The sequence below is a fragment of the Thermobia domestica genome, chromosome 4, assembly GCF_964235325.1.
Source record: "Thermobia domestica chromosome 4, izTheDome1.hap1.1, whole genome shotgun sequence".
Classification (NCBI taxonomy): Eukaryota; Metazoa; Arthropoda; class Insecta; order Zygentoma; family Lepismatidae; genus Thermobia; species Thermobia domestica.
Window position 1 is genome coordinate 312019917 of NC_137457.1, and position 19205 is coordinate 312039121.

At 36.0% G+C, this 19205-nt stretch overlaps 1 protein-coding gene across 1 annotated transcript in view; it reads right to left on the bottom strand.

Annotated features, from left to right (window-relative positions):
* The window catches only part of LOC145684319 (ATP-binding cassette sub-family C member 5-like), a 181973-nt gene that overhangs the window by 17426 nt on the left and 145342 nt on the right, over window positions 1–19205 (bottom strand). The window contains exons 24-28 of the mRNA XM_081756510.1: window positions 15620–15748; window positions 11858–11949; window positions 10541–10725; window positions 7819–7981; window positions 1730–1913 (exon numbers count right to left, since the gene is read on the bottom strand). Coding sequence (XP_081612636.1) covers window positions 1730–1913; window positions 7819–7981; window positions 10541–10725; window positions 11858–11949; window positions 15620–15748 — 753 coding nt within the window. The remainder of the gene's footprint in view (window positions 1–1729; window positions 1914–7818; window positions 7982–10540; window positions 10726–11857; window positions 11950–15619; window positions 15749–19205) is intronic.

A 19205-nucleotide genomic window follows, 5' to 3' on the forward strand; every position in this document is an offset into this window, starting at 1 on the left:
GAGAATAAAGCTGACTGTTTCACATGTGGCAGCAAGTACTAAAGCTTTCAGAAGAGTAATAAGCAACAAGTTTCTGCCCTTTTCCATTTATTTTTATATTTTTTTTAGAAAACTGCCAATGCAAAACATGAATCACATGAAAAAGTCACTTTACCTCCAAAAAAAGTAACTTTTAGTGACTAACTTGAAAAAAAGTAACTTTTAGTTAAAAAGTTACTTGCTATGAGCCCTGAACACAGGTTCTTTAGCAGATATTACGAGCAGGACAGTATAATTTGGGAAACGCTAACATGAAGTCTTCAGAAATCACAAAGACAGGCATCTCGCGAAAGGCGTTTCACCCAACACACGCACTCCGAACCGTCCTGTAGAAAAAGTTGAATTTTCTTCCATGGAAATCACATTACCGCCAGAAATTATTCGCGGAAGATATGATTAGCTAGAACTGGGTGTTAAAATACTTGCAGTTCGCGGAACTGTTTGTTATACCCAGATATAACAGTAAATTTTATCAGCTATACCCAGGAACACTAAATTTTAGTTTAACTATCTTTGTTTTTAGAAACTCTTACAGATATGTGTCAAACATATGATCTCTCAAAACAAAGTATAAGTGTTTATTTCTTAATCTCAAATGTTCAGGTATCAAGAATGAGAACTGGAATCACATGAGTGTAGTGGTGACGGTTATTTATATCTTAAATGCTTACGTATAATTATCAACAATTATGGATCCATTGCTGGATTAAGGCCTTTACAATACTTTTTGACAACTATCTACCTTGGATAATTCGTTTCCAAGACATTCACAGTGCTACCTAATTTCATCACACCACCTTGTATTAGGATGCTGCGTAGGTTCCTATATGTCACTTGTCGCATCCAGTTAAAAAAAAAAAAAAAAAAAAAAAAAAAAAAAAAAAAAAAAAAAAAAAAAAAAAAAAAAAGCTTTTGTCTCTTTTATATGGTTTGTTTTCTAAAAGTTATATCTGTCCATCTACTCTCTCTCTCTCTCTCTCTCCCTCTCTCTCTCTCTCTCCCTCTCTCTCTCTCTCTCTCTCTCTCTCTCTCTCTCTCTCTCTATATATATATATATATATATATATATATATATATATATATACAGAATCGGTTGTTAAAAAATTAGAATAACACCACTGGGTTAGAGTATGGGGAGATGATACTTCCTTGGTATGAATATTGGCTCTATCTTTTCAGCAATATCCTGTAGGAAGATGAAGCCATATTTTACATTGGGAGATTTATTTATCGTACAAAACTCTTGACGAAACAGAGAAGCGAATTAGTCAAATGATTATAAACATACCGCTGTAGCACCTGCAAAAGTCTGTCGGTATTATTCCAAACAGTTTACGGTATCTGATGGATAATGGAGGTGTTTTGTGTGGAATCTGAGCAATACGTAACATCAATGGCGTACTTACGATTTTATTTCGGGGGCGGGGGGAACTTCACTAACTTTGGCCCAAGAAATGTGAAAATTCTGCAAGACATTTCATTTACTTTAATATAGTAAATAAGATTTCCGGGGGGGGGGGGATTATGCCCGGAAGCCCCCCTAAATACGCCACTGTGTAACATTATAACATTGTAAGGAACAAAATGCTTTCTGTCTTATTAAAACTGATTAAGAATTTATAAAGTGCTACAAAAATTTCCGCTCACCCTGCAGTACGTTGTACCAACAACAAGAAATGGACATGCTTACCTAATTGTTCCTATGAATAATACCGGATCTTGAGGAATCACGGATAGCCTTGACCTGAGATGTTCTAAATGCAACTCTGCTATATCGAGACCATCGATTCGAATTCTTCCTGAGGACAACTCGACAAGTCGGAACAACGCTGCTATCAGAGAACTCTTCCCAGATCCAGTTCTACCAACAATACCTACAGAGCAAGTATTTAATTAGTGTATGAAAGTACATTTGAAACATTAAGTATAGCTATATATGCCGCTCATTCTAGCTTTGGAACGACGAATAACTTAAATAAACATAAAACCCCATCAAAGCAAACTCTTATTATTACTAACCTGTGTTACTGTTTCGACAATATAGCACTGTCATCATCAGATAATGTGTAATGTAGGGATGGCCAAAATTTTCCGGAATCCGGATTCCGGAAATTTTGTTTTCCGGAATCGGAAAATTTACTTTCCGGAATTCGGAAAAATTCCGGATTTCGGGAAAAATCGGATTTTGGAAAAATTCCGGAATTCGGATTTTTTTTTCCGAAATCCGGAATTTTTCCGATTTTACTTTCCGGATTCCGGAAAGTAAAAATTCTTGAATTGGCCATCCCTGGCTAATAGCTGTTAAAAGAAAAACCCAATAATGAATATATATACTGTATTAGTTTCTTGTAGTTGGATATGTGTTTATTACTTACGTAGACAATTGCTACTGCAGTTATTTACTGCTTTATGAGGAAGGTCTTATTTTCACACACAAAAAGGTCGCCAGTATGTCTCAAACATTATCGCGTTCCCACCTGCAGCTGCTCCAAAGCACTGCAACTACTTTTTAACCAGACGAAAGGCAGTGAAGGAAAAGAAATCTCAACAAATATTCTAATAACATTCGCTTATTGTCAACATACCTATGTACAGTAAATACAAATTTATAATTTTTGACTTTACGAAGTATACAATGTAATTGTTCAATAATTAACATAAGCAGGCATTCATTAATTTATATTAATATAATAATTAACAAAACTAATAAGCGGGTGATTGATGACTCAGTGGTAGAGTTTTCATCTATGGTATTCTAACCCAGGACATGTGGGTTTTCGATGGCTAATTTTGTGTTCGAAAATTTTCCCGGTGGTACTCTTGGTTCCCTTTCTTATATTTGTTCCATCATCACTCATTAACGAATTTAGTTTATCAAAACTCTATAGCCATATATTCATTCTGTCCGTCAGTGAAACAATCAGTCTCAAGAACTATCTGATGGATTACCATCAATTTTGGCCATGATGTACAGAGTCAATAGTTAAGAATCGAGTTCCCTTATCAATGTAATATTAAAACCGGAAGCGGTACAAATCAACCATTTCCGGTTTTAACGTTAATCATTATATAGTAAATATGGTAATAGAAAGCGAGAAGCGGTTTCCAGTAATCGACATATATAACATTCGTGTAGATAGAATGTTACCCAATTTGTGCATCTGCTGAAAATAATGAGCTTAGGTATTTAGAGAGCATTTTCCGCTTTAGAAAATGTGTGCTTGGTAAAGAATGTAGAGAATTAGCTGAGTCAGGCACGTAGCTAGAATATGGTAATAGGAAGGGGGGTGTCTGTCACGAAATACTGTGGTTATTTACCAGGGGCTCAATCATTCTAAACTATTTTATTGGCAACATATATTGGTTCGTTTAGCCAAGATTTCTAATGGGGGGATGATATGAAATACTGTGGTTACACACCAGGGGCTCGATCAATCTAAATATTTTACTGACAACATACCCATATTGATTGGGTAGGACAATAAAATGAGGATATGTTAGTAGGTATTTTAATAAGAAGCTATGAGGAAATCTCGAGTAAAAGAATATAAAAAAGTATTGAAAAAGATATAGTCTTCCGAGGTCATTCGAACGGCGTCGAGAATTTTGCGCCTGGGAAATTTGCGCCCTACCTCAAGAACAGGGAAAATTGCGCCCGCGGTGTACCAACACCGGGAAGTTTGAGCCCTGCGAATTAAAAGAACCTATTCGAGCTTACGCATTTGCTCGGAGGGGCTGACATTACAGCATAAACCATCCTCCCCCCACAACCATGCCGTTTGTGATTTATTTTCATTGTGGCTATGTAAGGGGAGAATAAACTTCAATATAAGCCAAAAGAACACAACGGATCAACGCAATCACTGCTTCTTCCAGAGATGATTTTGGGGAAACACTGGCCTCCCCAGAGCTCTCAGAGTGCCCCCTCGGAGGAGACCAAAATAATACGTCTATAATATAATAATAAATAGAATAGTACCAGCAGTGACCTCCCTCCGGAATACTAAGTGTGTCCCCCGGAACATTTTTTTTGAAAGAACGACTGAACGCAATTGTGTGTTTGAAGTGTAATTCCAGCAAGTAAACACACTGTACATAGTTTTCTTGATAATATTACTGACCTGATTTTACATTCACTTTACATTTTCTTTTCTATATTTTGGGTCCTGAAAAGCCAAACAACTCGCAAGGATTGTGAACAGAGATATCTGGGTAGAGCCAAACAGCCTTTTGTAGATTAAATCATACTCTTTGATTATATTAATAAATAATTATATATCACTCATTTATACTTTTATTGTAAATTTTGTAGTATAATGAAAAATTGTATTTGTATGGATTGCCCTTTAGTGAACTAAAATTGTATTTTTTTCATTTGTTCGGAATATTATAACGGATGGAGTAACTCACTGAGACGATGAGAGGCAAGCCTAGTTCAAGTGTGAGTGGAAGTTACTTTACACAATACAAAAATAAGATGAATTTTAGGGCGTTAACATCCCAGTGCAAATATATAGCCGGCGCATTTTCCCCTCTTTTTGGGGTAGGGCGCAAACATCCCAGTGCAAATATATTGCGAGCGCATTTTTCCCTATTTTTGTGGTAGGGCGCAAATTTCCCGGGCGCAAAATTCTCATTCAAGGAAAATATAATGTCCGTGAAGTTGACAAGCCACTTATGTCAGACCCCAATTTCGATTTTAAACGTCGCTAGTGCTACGTTAGTGCTCGATAGTGACGCAAATCGTTAGTACTCCACAGATAACGCGTGCTTATTAAATAATAGATATAAGTCTTCTAACTGCATGCCAACACACCCTCTTCTAAGAATCATCTCAAAAATGAGGTTAACCGTTAGAGCAAGTAAGTGCTCATTAGTGCCATTAACATGAACGTTAATGCCTCCATCTCAATGCGTCCCTATATTCTCGCGAACATAATGCGCAATGTGGATGTCCCCTGACGTGCCCAAGTTAGTTACTTTTTTTTTGCAACTATTGTTTATCTGTTATTATTTATTATTTATTGCTAGTCTGCAGAGTAGTCCTTACATTAATATGCCATTGTCCTTGATAATCATTGCGTATTTACAAGCAATTTGTTACTACTGTTAGAAGATTTCAGAAAACAACAGATAAAATCTACTACTTGACGGTTCATATTTCTCTTTTACAGTACATAAACGATTAATAATAATAATAATAATAATAATAATAATAATAATAATAATAATAATAATAATAATAATAATAATAATAATAATAATACTATTCCAGCATAAAAGTTATCAATTGCATCACACTGGCAACAAGCGACGCATATTTTAACTTCATAAAAATTCGTTTCTCACGATTTTCTGGAAAAGTACGTATGATAACATCTTCATTATGTCATGTTGTTTATCTCAGTGTGATATATGCCTTACCTCTGGACAACATCACAGTAAAACAAAAATTAAATATTAGGAGTACATCGTACTTTTGGACTACATCTCATTAACCATGGAAAGATTGAGTAGTGAATACTTTAGGATGTAGTATAAGTTTCAGCTTAACTTGCATTATACATTCTTAGGATTACAAAAAGGAAATTTGTTCGTTTGCATTTGAACAAAATTCTTAGGATTACCAAAAGAAAAAATATTTTTTCCGAATTCCGGATTTTTTCCGAAATCCGGAATTTTTCCGAATTACGGAATTTTTCCGAATTACGGAATTTTCCGATTTTACTTTCCGGATTCCGGAAAGTAAAAATTCCGGAATTGGCCATCCCTAGTGTAATGATAGGTGCTTGCTTTGGCCAGATTTCATTTTTACTTAAATAAAAGGAGTATGAACGAGTTTGATACTGAGTCTATATGACCAACCGGTCAAATGATTTATACGAGGTGTGATTAGAAAATACGGTGAGTAATTTTATTAGGAAAATAAATAAATAATATGGAATTTGATTTAATCTCCTTCAAAGTACTGTCGTTGGCTAGCAATGCACTTATCCTAACGTTGAATTCATGACTGGAAGCATTTCTGGAAGGCTTCTTTTGGAAGGGTGTTCAGCAGCTCTGTCGTGACCTTCTCAATGTCAGGAATGGTGTCAAAACGTTTTCCTTTAAGCACGATTTTAATTTCTGGGAAGAGCCAGAAGTTGCATGGTACTAAATTTGGCGGATGAGTACGTGATGTGAACAGACAGGAACACTTTTTCCGGCCAAAAACACACGGATCAAAAGCAAAGTTGGGCACGGAGATGCATTTCACAGACCTATACGAAATGTTTAATTGTTCGGAAAGCTCTCAAACAGTCACTCGTCTGTTTGAACAAATCATTTGTGCCACTGTTTGCACGTTTTCATCTGTTTTTGACGTCGAAGGATGACTCGATCCTTGCTTGTTTTCAACCGATTCCTTGCCGCTTTTGAATAGTTCAAACCACTTGTAAACGGTCTTCAATGCCACCCCTTCCATGCCATATACTGATTTTGATATTTCGTGACCTTCTTTGGCACTTTTATTTGCAGCTTAGAACAAAACAATGTTGACGCACGACAGTCACTCTTAACACGTCCTCATTCTTCTGCCTCTGGAAGCCAACTAACATGTCATAACACGTTCAAACTTGGCACTGACTGTACTAAAGGTTTAGGCTACCGGGCTTACTAGTTGAAATGGATACAACATCGATAGATGGCACTGTGCAACTATATTCACCTTACTTTTTGATCACACATTTTAGATACCAATTGTTACATACTAATATCAATACATATTCATGTAAAGGATTCTGATACAGATAATAATCACCATTTAATAATGTTTGACTTACGCAAGAACACAACAGAAAATGAGTAAATCATAGCAGAAAAAAGAATAAATTATAATATTAAGAAAATAAATTGGCAGTTACTAAAACGTAAAATTAAAGTTGCCATCAATTTATGAAGAAGATTACAAAAACTGAGTAGACATATTTACTGGAGAAACTCGTTCGTCGCACACTAACATGACAGGAACACAAAAACTGTTGTAATGGTAATCAAAATATTTACTTGCAAAAGAAAAAAACAGAAAAAGAAATCTATGTATTCACAATTTTAGTAGGAAACTTGACCCAATCTCCTAATGTTCGGCGGTACCCTGCATGTTCTAACATGAAGGATATTTTCAAGTTGGATATCAGTTATCTAGGAAACATTTTGAATTCAGTTGTTTAAGAGATTATGAAAGAAATCGTCGGCGTTCAGGCTGAAGTCACTAACCCCAAAAACATACGAATGGAGTTAGGTACTTCTTCCAGTACGATAACGATACAAAAGGTGAAATACACGACGTTCTAACATTGTCAGGCTAGATGTAGCAGGCGAACTTGTGATGTTAAGCGTGGTTATCTTTAGCACAGCAATGTCATCTGCTACATCTAGCTTCATAATACGTATCAGAACGTCATATATTTCACCTTGTGTATCATTATCTTACTAGAAGAAGTACCTATCTCTATTCGTATGTTTTTGGAGTTACAGACTTCTGCCTGAACGCCGACGAAATACATTTTCAATAATGCGTTAGGCGGGTCGAATGAATGATTTCGGTGAGCTGGAACCGGCTGTTGCACATGACTAATTTACTTGTTGATAGCTTTTGTTATATAAGTTGTTCGGACAATGAATTCAAAACTACGCTCAAAAGCACCTCACACACACACACACACATACATATATATCTATATCTATATCTATCTATCTATCTATATATATATATAAAAGGAAACACAGAAGTTCACATACCTATTTTTTCTCCTGGTGCAACCTGAAAAGTAATTCCTTTCAATACAAGAGGTAGTCCGTGACGGTATCTCATTTTGACATTCTGGAAAATGATGCTACCTTTGGTAGGCCAGTTATCCGGTGGTTTCATGTTACGGTTTGAAACGCCTTCACTTTCTAAGCTCTGGAATACAGTAACAATACAAAGCAAAAGTTTAACTTCTATAACTTGCTCCGAAAAATTTACATGAGAATTATTAAAAGATAACGTTATGTACACCAGACAAAAAAGAAAATAAAGGAAAGGAAAATAAGGAAGAAAAATGGGAAGCATAGAGAAAGAAAAATGAAGCACAAAGAAAAGAATAAATGAAAGGAAATGACCGAAAATAATTTTCCCCAGGCGACTGTGGTCAGAGGAACCAAAACTAGCATGTTACATTAAAGATCAGATGTATCTTTATTTTTCCACATAAGTACCGCGTACATTGAGACATTTGTCATACCGGTCTATAAGCTTCAAAAGGCCTTCCAGGAAAAATTCAGGGCTCTGCATACGGAAGAAGCGTCGAACAGCTTGAGTGACTTCAGCATTGCTTCCAAAGCGCCTGCCGCCAGGAGTCTTCTTCAAAGCCGAAAACAGATGGATTTTCGTCTGTAATGGTCGTGCACGTCCTTCCAAGTCTCGGTGTGTCCAGCACTTGCTGTCGCTCCTCACTGAATTGGTGACACCATCTCCGCACCATTTGTTTCGACATCACATCAGACTCATAAACTTCCACGAGGCGGTTATGGATTTCTGCTCCCGATACATCACGTGCCCATTCATAGCTGAAAACCGCTCGCATTTCCTCCTTTGACCACGACGTCAAAGCGCGCCTTCTCTGCATAGCTACCAGGCTAAGACCGAGAGACTCGCACGCGCTGCGACGGCACCATCTGCAGGATCGCGGGCGAACGATACCCATTTCTGTCTGGCTGTCTTGTTTCCCCCATTGGACTCTCCCTCGTATATGAAAGAAAGAATGAATAACAAGAATGAAAGAGAAAGAAAAAAAGAAAAAGGAAGGGAGAAGAATGAAATAAAAGCAAAGAGCGAAGGAAAAGGAAAGCATGAAAGACAGCAAGACAGAAAAGGATAGAAAGAAAATTTAAGATAAATAATCCCCGCGATACTTTGATGAATATATTTAAGAAACATTAAACTTTACCCGAACATTTTTCCTACAAGAGAGATGGAGCCTTTTGTTGAGTATATGGATCAAACTATTGGTGATTTCTATTGATACCTTAAACATTAAAAGTATGTTGTTAGAATGTATGTGATACTCAAGATATACATACTGTTTACATTCTGATTTACACATACAAGTATGTTTCAAAGTCGTCAATTTTTCATTTTCCGTTCATACAAACATTGATTTAAAAAAAAAAAAAAAAAAAAAAAACTGCGTAAGTAGTGACACTGAAATCTGAAAGATACAAATTTATTTTGTGTTAAAGTCAATATCCCAAAAATTCACCTTGCACTGAAGGAAATTTTCCTTCGAACATCCGGAAAAAGAGTTTAGCATAATATTATCTATTCGTTCATTCTATGTAATGCGACGGGAATATATTGCATATATGTATTAAAATAATCGGTCTTTATATGAATGCATACAATCTGAAAACACTAAATAAGAATATTTGGCTTGGGAATAACAAATATCGCAACGTCAAAATATGGGTGATCAGAAAGTAAGGTTACAAAGCTGACAGTGAAACATGTATATATTATTTCATACAACCAATACAGCCAACAGATAATACGTACATTAGGTTATTTTTCGACAGTCTCCATATTGGTTGAGGCACTTGTCGCATCATGGGATGAGTTTGAAGATTACTCTTGGTAAAAACTATTTCCTTGTGTGTTCAGCCACGTTGTCACAAAGTATTTCACCTCCTCGTCTCAAGCGAAGCGACGGTCTCCTAGGTGCTCCTTCAAGTGCGAGGACAGGTGAAAGTCGCTTGGAGCGAGGTTCGGGCAGTACGGAAAGTGGTTGATGATGTCCCAGGAGAACTGCTTCAACAGCGTGCTGGTCTTCTGGGAACCCATCGGAAACAAACTTTCCGGTACTGCAGAATATCGTACACAATGTGACGAACGCTTCCGAACGTCATTCCCAATTCTGCTATCAGATGCCGTAACGTGATTCTTTTGTTGCTCTGAATCAGTTCCACCACGTGAGCTGTGTCCAAATTATGTTCTGTTCCAAATAAGAACTGGGTCGTCTACTGGGCTCTTCGTCGGTGACGTTTTCTCGACACCATTCTACGATATGCTGACCAAACATTACGGTCTCTTCGTAAACCTTTACCAGCTGCCGGCGAATTTCAGCCGCGGTTACATTTTTCACCCACAGAAATCAAATAAATGAGCGGACCTCTTCGCGAGACCAGTTTTCCAAACGAGTCGCCTTTTGTGTTCACCTACAACTAGCGCCCTAGATGGTGGGTGGCTGAAACTTTGCATAGTTGCCAACTTTATGTATTAAAATTACCACACACTCCTCATTCCTCTATAACAGCCGAAACTCTAGAAATATAAGCCTTGTAACCTTAGTTTTTGATCCTCCCTAGTAGGTTAATGATATGGTTGGAATTATTGACCAATCCCACTTAGCTAGTTTTGCATGCTTACATTCGAACTTACTAATATTATTAAAGTACATACAATCAAGTAGTTAATTAAACTTACCTCCATATATGATTTGACCCGTTGTACTGAGGTAAACCTAGCTTCTGTCTCAGACATTACTCGGACCGTATACTGAAACACACCACTAATCTGAGCAGCATATGCCAGCGCCAAACCAGCCAGTGCAGGAGCTACTTCTCCACGCAATGCAAGAATCAAAAATGCTGTGATGCAAGTAGCTGATACTATAAACAATCAGAACAAAATTTGTTATTTATAATTTAAGGATACATTATATAACAAGTACAGTCAGAAACAATATTATAGATTGAAAGTATAAAAAATGATACCTCCAACTTATATTTAATATTGTTTTTGACTGTACAATAAATCCTTTATTTGGCCAGATCATTTTATAGCGCTGAAGCACTGGAGATTTTTCTTTTCAAAATAATAATTTATTATTCTATTAGCATCAAGCAATTACACACATAGAGTCCAATTACCATGTCCAAAAAATAATAATATATGAATTAACAATAAAAACAAAAGAGCATGCGTAAAAAGAAGATTGTAAAGCATAAAATATAAATATACAAAGACACATTAAACGAAACATACAGAATAAAGATAATCAGAATAATAAAATCAAATAAGAAGACAATACAAAATAATACATGCAAAAGATAATAAATGATAGGTCATAAATTGCCTAATTATATTTATCTTTTTCACCTCTTCGCGTCCCCTAAGAAGTACCTTCAGGTTTAGAAACCCTGTTAATCAAGGGTAGAAACTGAGTTATAGAAGCACGAAGGAATTTATGATAAAGATCATGATAATGTGATCTAAATGACTCAACACTGACCTTACGAGTAAAACGTTTGTGGATGTTCACGGAACACACTAGGTAGCGTGCTGATTAGTAACCGACAAGGTAAATCAGGGACCTAAGTTCGATACTCCGTTGAGTCGTACATTTAGGGGATATGGTGTGTTGAGAAGTTTGCTGAATCCTTCCATTTACCATATAATAAAGAACTTTATATATATATATTTCTTTTACCTTCAAAAGTTTTAACGGCTAATGTGTCAACACATAATCACACTATTATTAGCATATAACAACAAAAAATAACAAACGAACCAACAATAAGCACCAAAAATGAAAGATAAAACTGTTAAATCCCATTCCCTATTAAAACATTTATATACTAGATTCCCATTTCACTCCAAAGGACTCGAAACCCTAAGTCTCCAAGAATAGTTTCTACACATCCAAAGAATAAAATGAAACATTCCTGTCAAGAATTTCTTACTAAAGTAATGTGCATGTAAGACAAGTTTGACATATTAATGATAAGAAATTATCTTTACCTGCTAATGCATCAACTCGTACAGCCAGCCATCTCATGGCTATAGAGTACATGTATAAACATGTCGTATTTTCATCAAATATGTTTGTAAATCTGAAAGAAAAACATATTTATTTATTTTACAGAGGAAAAATTACAGAAACCATCGTTGTATTTATTTCCAGCAAAGAATAAGAAGAGGAACATATGCCTTAATATACCAAAACAGACTAAAACAAATATACAAGTATATACACACAGTATATTCAGGAAAAAAAAAAAAAAAAAAAAAAAAAGACAGGATGCAAAATAATAAAATTAACTGACCAATCCCTTCTATTTGTACTATTTGTACATATAATTTCTTCGATATTTCAGATGTATTTCGCAGCCTTGTTTGTAAAGGAAGGATAGTTCTTATAGTGTACGGGATTTAGCGGAAAATAAAGTTTTGAACTTATTAGTGTTAAAAGATGTAAAATCCACATGATTATAAAAATATATGATTTCTGGGAAGTGATCAGAAAGAAGATCACAAATGTGTATATATATTATTTCATACAACCAATACAGCAAATAGACAGTACATACATTAGGTTATTTTTCGACATAGTCTCCATATAGATTCAGGCATTTGTCGCATCGTGGATTCAATTCAGCTACGTTATCACGAAGTATTTCACCTCCTCGTCTGAAGCGAAGCGGTGGCCTCCTAGATGCTCTTCCAAGAGCAGGAACAGGTGAAAGTCTCTTGGAACAAGGTCCGGGCTGTAGGGAGTGTGGTCGATGACCTTCCAGCAAAACTGCTTGAACAGTGTAATGGTCTTCTGACCTATATGCGAGCGCGTGCTGTCGTGAAAGAAGATAAAGCCCTTTGTGAAAAGTCCTTCTGTAAACCTCTACCAGCTGCTGGTGAATTTTAGTCGCGGTGACATGTTTCGCCCACAGAAATCGAACAGCTGAGAAGACTTCTTCGCGAGACCAGTTTTCCAAACGAGTCTCCATTTGAGTTTACCTACAACTAGTGCCGTAAATAGCAGGTGACTGAAACTCTGCACAGCTGTCAACTCCATGTATTAAATATGTAACATATAGTGTTCAAGACATGTCAACATATATGTTTTTCACACACCAAGGAGTCTTAAAGGCAATAGGCATCTGGATCTTTCATCATTTAATAGTGCTAAAGTAAAAGCTTCATGTCGAATAAAATCTATAATACTTTCAATTTATCCTTTGTATCGAACAAGGGTATCGAATATAGCCGAAGCATCAAATGAATAGTTTTTATCAACAATAGATACAGGTACGTTAACTGGGTCCACACTAAAATTCTGGTATGTTTTTCGTCACTTTCCCTGACTAAGGAATTATTAATTTTTCCTGACCCACGGCACTACAAACACTATCATTTGTGATTAAGTTAGAAATGTAATAATAATAATTTTCTTAATTGATCTCCATCACCCCAAAGCCGTCTAATACCCTTTATTTTATTTTTTACTTATTGTAAGAAGATCTTGAAATATACAAGAACACTAATAACTAAAGCCCGGAATTAATAGCAAAATGCCATAAGTGCCATTATTGCAATTTTCATGATATTTTCAGGAAAAGTGCAATTTTAAATTTAGAAGCAATTTGTTGCCATTGTCACAGGTTTTCTCTTCCACTACGAATGACAGCATACCACAAACCTGAGTCCCTCTTATCTGGCCACGCGATCTCGGTGTCTGATAATAACTGGTCTATTCCCGTTGGAATGTGACAAGCAGAGGGGCGGGGATGCTAGTGCGTATTCAGTTCTTGGAATTTTGAAGCAGTGTTCGGTTCTTGGAATGACAAACGAAGATGCTTACTTTCAAGAAGTAGCCAGGTGGGCAGTTATTGTGAATCTTAGGTGTCTGTGATATAGAACTGGTATTTATGCGCGTTTCAGTATTTCAAGATGCCGAAAGTTGGTCTTTCTAGGCAACAGAAGTTGGAAAAAAATTGTGTGAGTGAGTTCGGGTGCACTGTATTTTCAGGACCATTGACCGTATTAATGTTTTGTTATGAGTAAAAAATTTGAGTGATTTTGCATAGGGAGGATAGACGTAACACAGCCATACAAAAAAAGTCTGTTCAGCGCCTTCAAGGTATGCATTCGATGTATTTTGTTACACAGAATTCAACTTTTGAAACCCCAGGACAATTGACCGTGTCAATTCCTTTTTATGGTCGAAAAACTTGAACGATTTTGGATAGTAAGGATACACATAACATAAAATACAAGAAAACGAAAGTTCTGTACAGTGAACCCCAGGATATGGGTTCGATGTATTTTGTTACACAGAATCCTGAAACTTCAGGACAATTGACCATGTCAATAGTTTTTATGGGCGAAAAATCTGAGCAATTTTGGACAGGGAGGACACACATTTTTTGCACATAAAACAAAACTTACACGGTCAATCGTCTTAGGACTTCGAAATTTAGATTCTGTGTAAGAAAATACATCGAACCCATATCCTGGAGACCGCTGAACAGAACTCTTAGTTTTTTGTATGACTGTGTTACATGTATCCTCCCTATCCAAAATCCAGGGCTCATAGTGGTCTGGTCTCTTGTAAATAGTTGAAAAGTGACCAAAAGCACACGAAAAAGTGACCAAAATCTCATCATGCCCCTTTTATCTTGTCAATTTCTCCATCACCTCTCTCTTTGTTTGTTGTTTTGTTTCATCTTTTCTTCTTTACTTCTTCTTTTTCAGCTTCCTCCTTTCTTAGGTTTTCTAAGTATGCTTTGTAGTTACGGTAAGCAGACTTAGCAGATGTAAGAAGCTTCTGAGTAAGTGGAACCAGTTCTGGCCTATTTCCGAATTTCTTCACCTCAGACATTATATTTAACTTAGTTGAGAGTTCAAAGCCGTGAAATATTGAAATTCATCACCTACTCTTAAGAAGAACATACAAGAAGCATAACACAAGACGAACACGATGAACCACACAAACACATATATACAACGTTGAGCGGAGCGTTAACTATTACGAGAGGAAACTAAAAGACTATTATGATAGGAGAAAGAATAGACACAGAAGGGTTCTCAGTCCTACTTTGAGAGCTTAAGTATCCACCAACCATCCACTGTGCTTTAGAAAGAATAAAAGCTGAAGTGAGCATAAAACTGACTGTTTCACATGTGGCAGAAAATACTGAAGCTTTCAGAAGAGTAATGAGTAACAAGTTTCTGCCTTTTTCCATTTATTTTTATAATATTTTTCTCAGAAAACTGCCAATGCAAAACATAAATCACACGAAAAAGCCACTTTACCTCCCCAAAAAATAACTTTTAGTGACAAATTTGAAAAAAAAAAGTAACTTTTAGTGACCAACCTGAAAAAAAAGTAACTTTTAATTAAAAAAGTGACTCGCTATGAGCCCTGAAAATCGCTCAAGTTTTTCGCCCATAACTTGACACGGTCGATCGTTCTGGGGTTTCGAAATTTGGATTCTGCGTTAACAAAATATATCGAATTCATACCATGAGGTCCGCAGCACAATTTTTATTTATTTCTTTTGTGTGGCAGTGTTATTTGACTGCCCTCTGTACGAAAAATATATTGTTACTTTTAAAATCAGTATAGGTATCAGTGTGACAATCAAATTCTTATCAAATTCAAATCCAATTATGTTATTATACTTTTCGAGCGCCAGTACACATTAAATAAAACGTTTACACTGATTTTTATTAATCATTATTAAATCAAAATATATAATTACATTTGAAAATTTCGAAACTTACTGTCTTATAAAATCTCTCTCCTTTCCAAATGCATGAATAGTACTTAGGCCTTGAACTGTTGTGGACACACAAGTAAAGATTGGCGAGCGAGAAACATTTTCCAGCCTTTTTAAGTCTCGAATTGCATGCCTGCAAAGACAGCAGTAATGACATCGATCAATATTGGAACAAGGATTACAAAGCGACATAGACACATTCTCACATTGCTAATCATGAAAAAATAAAAAGTTTGTTCAAAACAGAAGTACTTTTATGAAGAAGGTTCGAGTGCGGAGGTCTGAAATCTAGCAAGCAGAAAATAAACGACCGTACAGCCCAGGGAAGCAGTAGTGTCCCATATTGAAGAAGACTTGTACAGTAACGCTCGAAAGTTTTCGAACATTCCGAATTTGAGTGAGCATCTACCGTGATCTATTATTTCCACACGAGAATTTTGTTCCCGTATGTTAGAAGTACTCCTGTCTAGAACATAAAATTTGGCGACAGTTGTATCAGGATCTGAAAGAATTCAATCATAATTTCTAAAATGGACACAAAACAAGACAATTTGTAATAGATATTGTTTAGTATAAACAAAAATGAGGAAACATTATTTTTGTTCGAAAAATATAAACATACGGAGTCAGAAAGGAAAACAAGTTTTATATGTTTCATGGTTCTTTATAACTTATTAATATATTAACCCAAAAATACTGAAAAATGTTTGCGATGATTCTGTATGGCCAATTTTTGTTCGTTGAGATAGCAACGACGAGAACTGTATATACGCTTTTACTGAGCGATAATTGAGCACAGAAGGCTGCATATACACCACCGTAAACACTTTTCAAAATATTCTTTTGACTTTTAGCTGTTTAAACTTAGCGTATCAGCAAGACATAAGACGTACAAAACATTTCGAGTTTGTGTCACTACCCTGACCTCGTATGTCTACATCTTTCAAACAAAACTAATATGTTACCTCATCTTCCACAATTTTGGTTATACTATGCAACACCTATTACAAATTGTCTTTTTGTGTGTTCATTTTAAAAATTATTATTAGATATATCATCTGCAATATCTTGTAAATCCCGATTTGTTTTCAAATTTTATGCTTTCGATAGGAGTACATCTTATACATAGTAGCAAAGTTTTTGTCCCAAAGTAATAGGTTCACAGTAGATTCTCACTCAAACCTGGAGTGTTCAGGAACTTTCGAGCAGTATGTATGTTTCGGGAAATACGTGAACGTGCGTTTCTGCTGAAATATAGCGTCCGAAACTGTCTGAAGGGAAGCAAGCTTGGTCTGTAGCGATCACTTGTGAGGTTACTTTAATGTATAACAGCTGAGATCATGTGTTGTTACCAATGGCGCCCAACACCATTATACCTGCCGTTCGGCCGCTAGCGGTGGACAATCTGTACACACTCCTAGGCTGCGATTACCACGATACGTCTCACTGGTATCTGATTATCATTGTAGTGTTCAGGTATTCATTGTAATGTGAGGTATTTGTGATTCTGGATCAATGCGAGACGACGTAAAGGCATATGTGCAACCAGTTAAGCCTTCGAAAGACGCCACCTAACCGTGGGCACAGACAAGTCTCCACCCGTTATCATATTCCAAGGACGACGCTATACGAGAAAGATACCTGTTATCTCGTGCTGTAATTACATTGCGCGATTCATTGCCTGACGGTTGCTGTGTACGGTTCTTTTCTGTCTATTGCCCTGGCTGCTTCTCTAGTGGCTAGCGCGTACATCTTTTTCTCCGCGTTCAAATCCCAGTTGGAGAGTAATAAACGCATTACGATGATTTCCGATTCCATTTTAAACTATAGGTCGACGTCTAACATAGCCTCGGAGCTGAAAAGTGACGCTAAATTTCAATAAACAAACAAAAATTTTCTGTCTTCTGTTTCTACACACGCATCACTGTTACAATGGTATGTTCTTTACACGTAAGAATTTCGCGGTACGAAAAACCGTTTTCCCGTAGGCCGATCACGCGCCCGGTCGAACACAAGCGTCTGCTTATATTGCGTTCTTTGACGTTGAGACGCGCAATGATGATTGACCACATGTTTCATATTTTCTTTTTCACACTCTACTGTCCGAGTACTGCGTAAACCGCTCTCTCGAGATACTATCGTCTTCCATGTGGACAACGCCACGCCACATGTCTCTTTGCAGAGCATGAATATCTTCGTCGGTCGCCTTATTCGGTACATGTCATACCTTCAAAATACCTATTCTGGTCTCTGTTAATGCAAAAAACTTCCAAGTACCTTGAAGACTGTAAATCAACTGTAGTATGCAGTGATTGGCAAGTTCTGAAAGGAGGAATTCATGCACCTGCTGCATAGCTGGCGACAGGTTGTGGAATAAAATACCTCATTAGTGGTAAAATAAATCTATGTACAGTCGACCCCTGGGTTACGAACTTTATACGTTCCGTAATGTTATTTGTGAACAAAAATTATTTTTCTCATTGTCATTTATCCATTGTAGTCACAGATACGTGGTACTTTTTTTTCATGTTGTTTTATCTGGATGAACAATATAGAATGAAAATAACAGTATTCTTTTAAAATACAAATAAATAACGCTAAATTAAACAGAACAGTATGAGGGTTAAACAGACAAAAAGTATTTAAAAAATGACAAAAATTAGTTTTTAATCACAGCATTCTCACACATAACGATTACGGAAAACGCACAAAAACATTACTGGGCACGTGGAATTGTAGGTACACATATATGTGTGCGTTCATACTCAAAAATGCTGTTCGTAAACTGAGCGAAAAGTTGTTCTCAAAATTTATTCCTAAAACAGATCTGTTCGCGAACCGAGAGGATCAGAACCCGTGGGTCTACTGGATATGTATGTCAATTCCGACTTTCAATTTCATGTGACCAAATAACAATGTCAGTTTCTATCACACTAATAGAAAGCTAGGCTTTATGATTAGGAATAGTTTTGGTTTAAATGACATGAACAGCTTCAAATTACTATATAACACGTTAGTTAGAGGGGCTGGAGTATGGTTCATCTGTGTGGTTTACATTCTGTAAGTTGAATGCAAATAAATTAGAACTGATTCAGAAGAAATTTTTACAATTTCTTTATTTTAAGAAATATCATATGTCTACACTAAGATTAAGGATTTCATACTCCAATTTACTGTCTGAATTTCAATATATTAGCCTTAAGGATCGGAGTTGTATACACCAGCAAATTTTGTTGTATAAAATTGTAAATTATAAAATAGATATTTCAGAATTTTTGGAAAATATGTCATTTAATGCTGCTGGAATTAGAAATAGGAACAGAAATTTATTTATTTAAATATGATATTCCTAGAACTGGAAAATTTAAGAACTCTCCTTTAATACGTTTGTGTAATTATATAATGATCTATAAGCAAAAAATCCAATTTTGGATTTAGGAGTTCCATTGATAACCTCTATAAAAATTATAAAATCAATGCTTAAAAATTCAAATTGCTAATGGTATGAGTAATGTTAAAACATTGTTCTCGAATTTGAATTTTAGCATTAAATTAAGACACTCGTCATTGTTAATATAATGCTATTAACA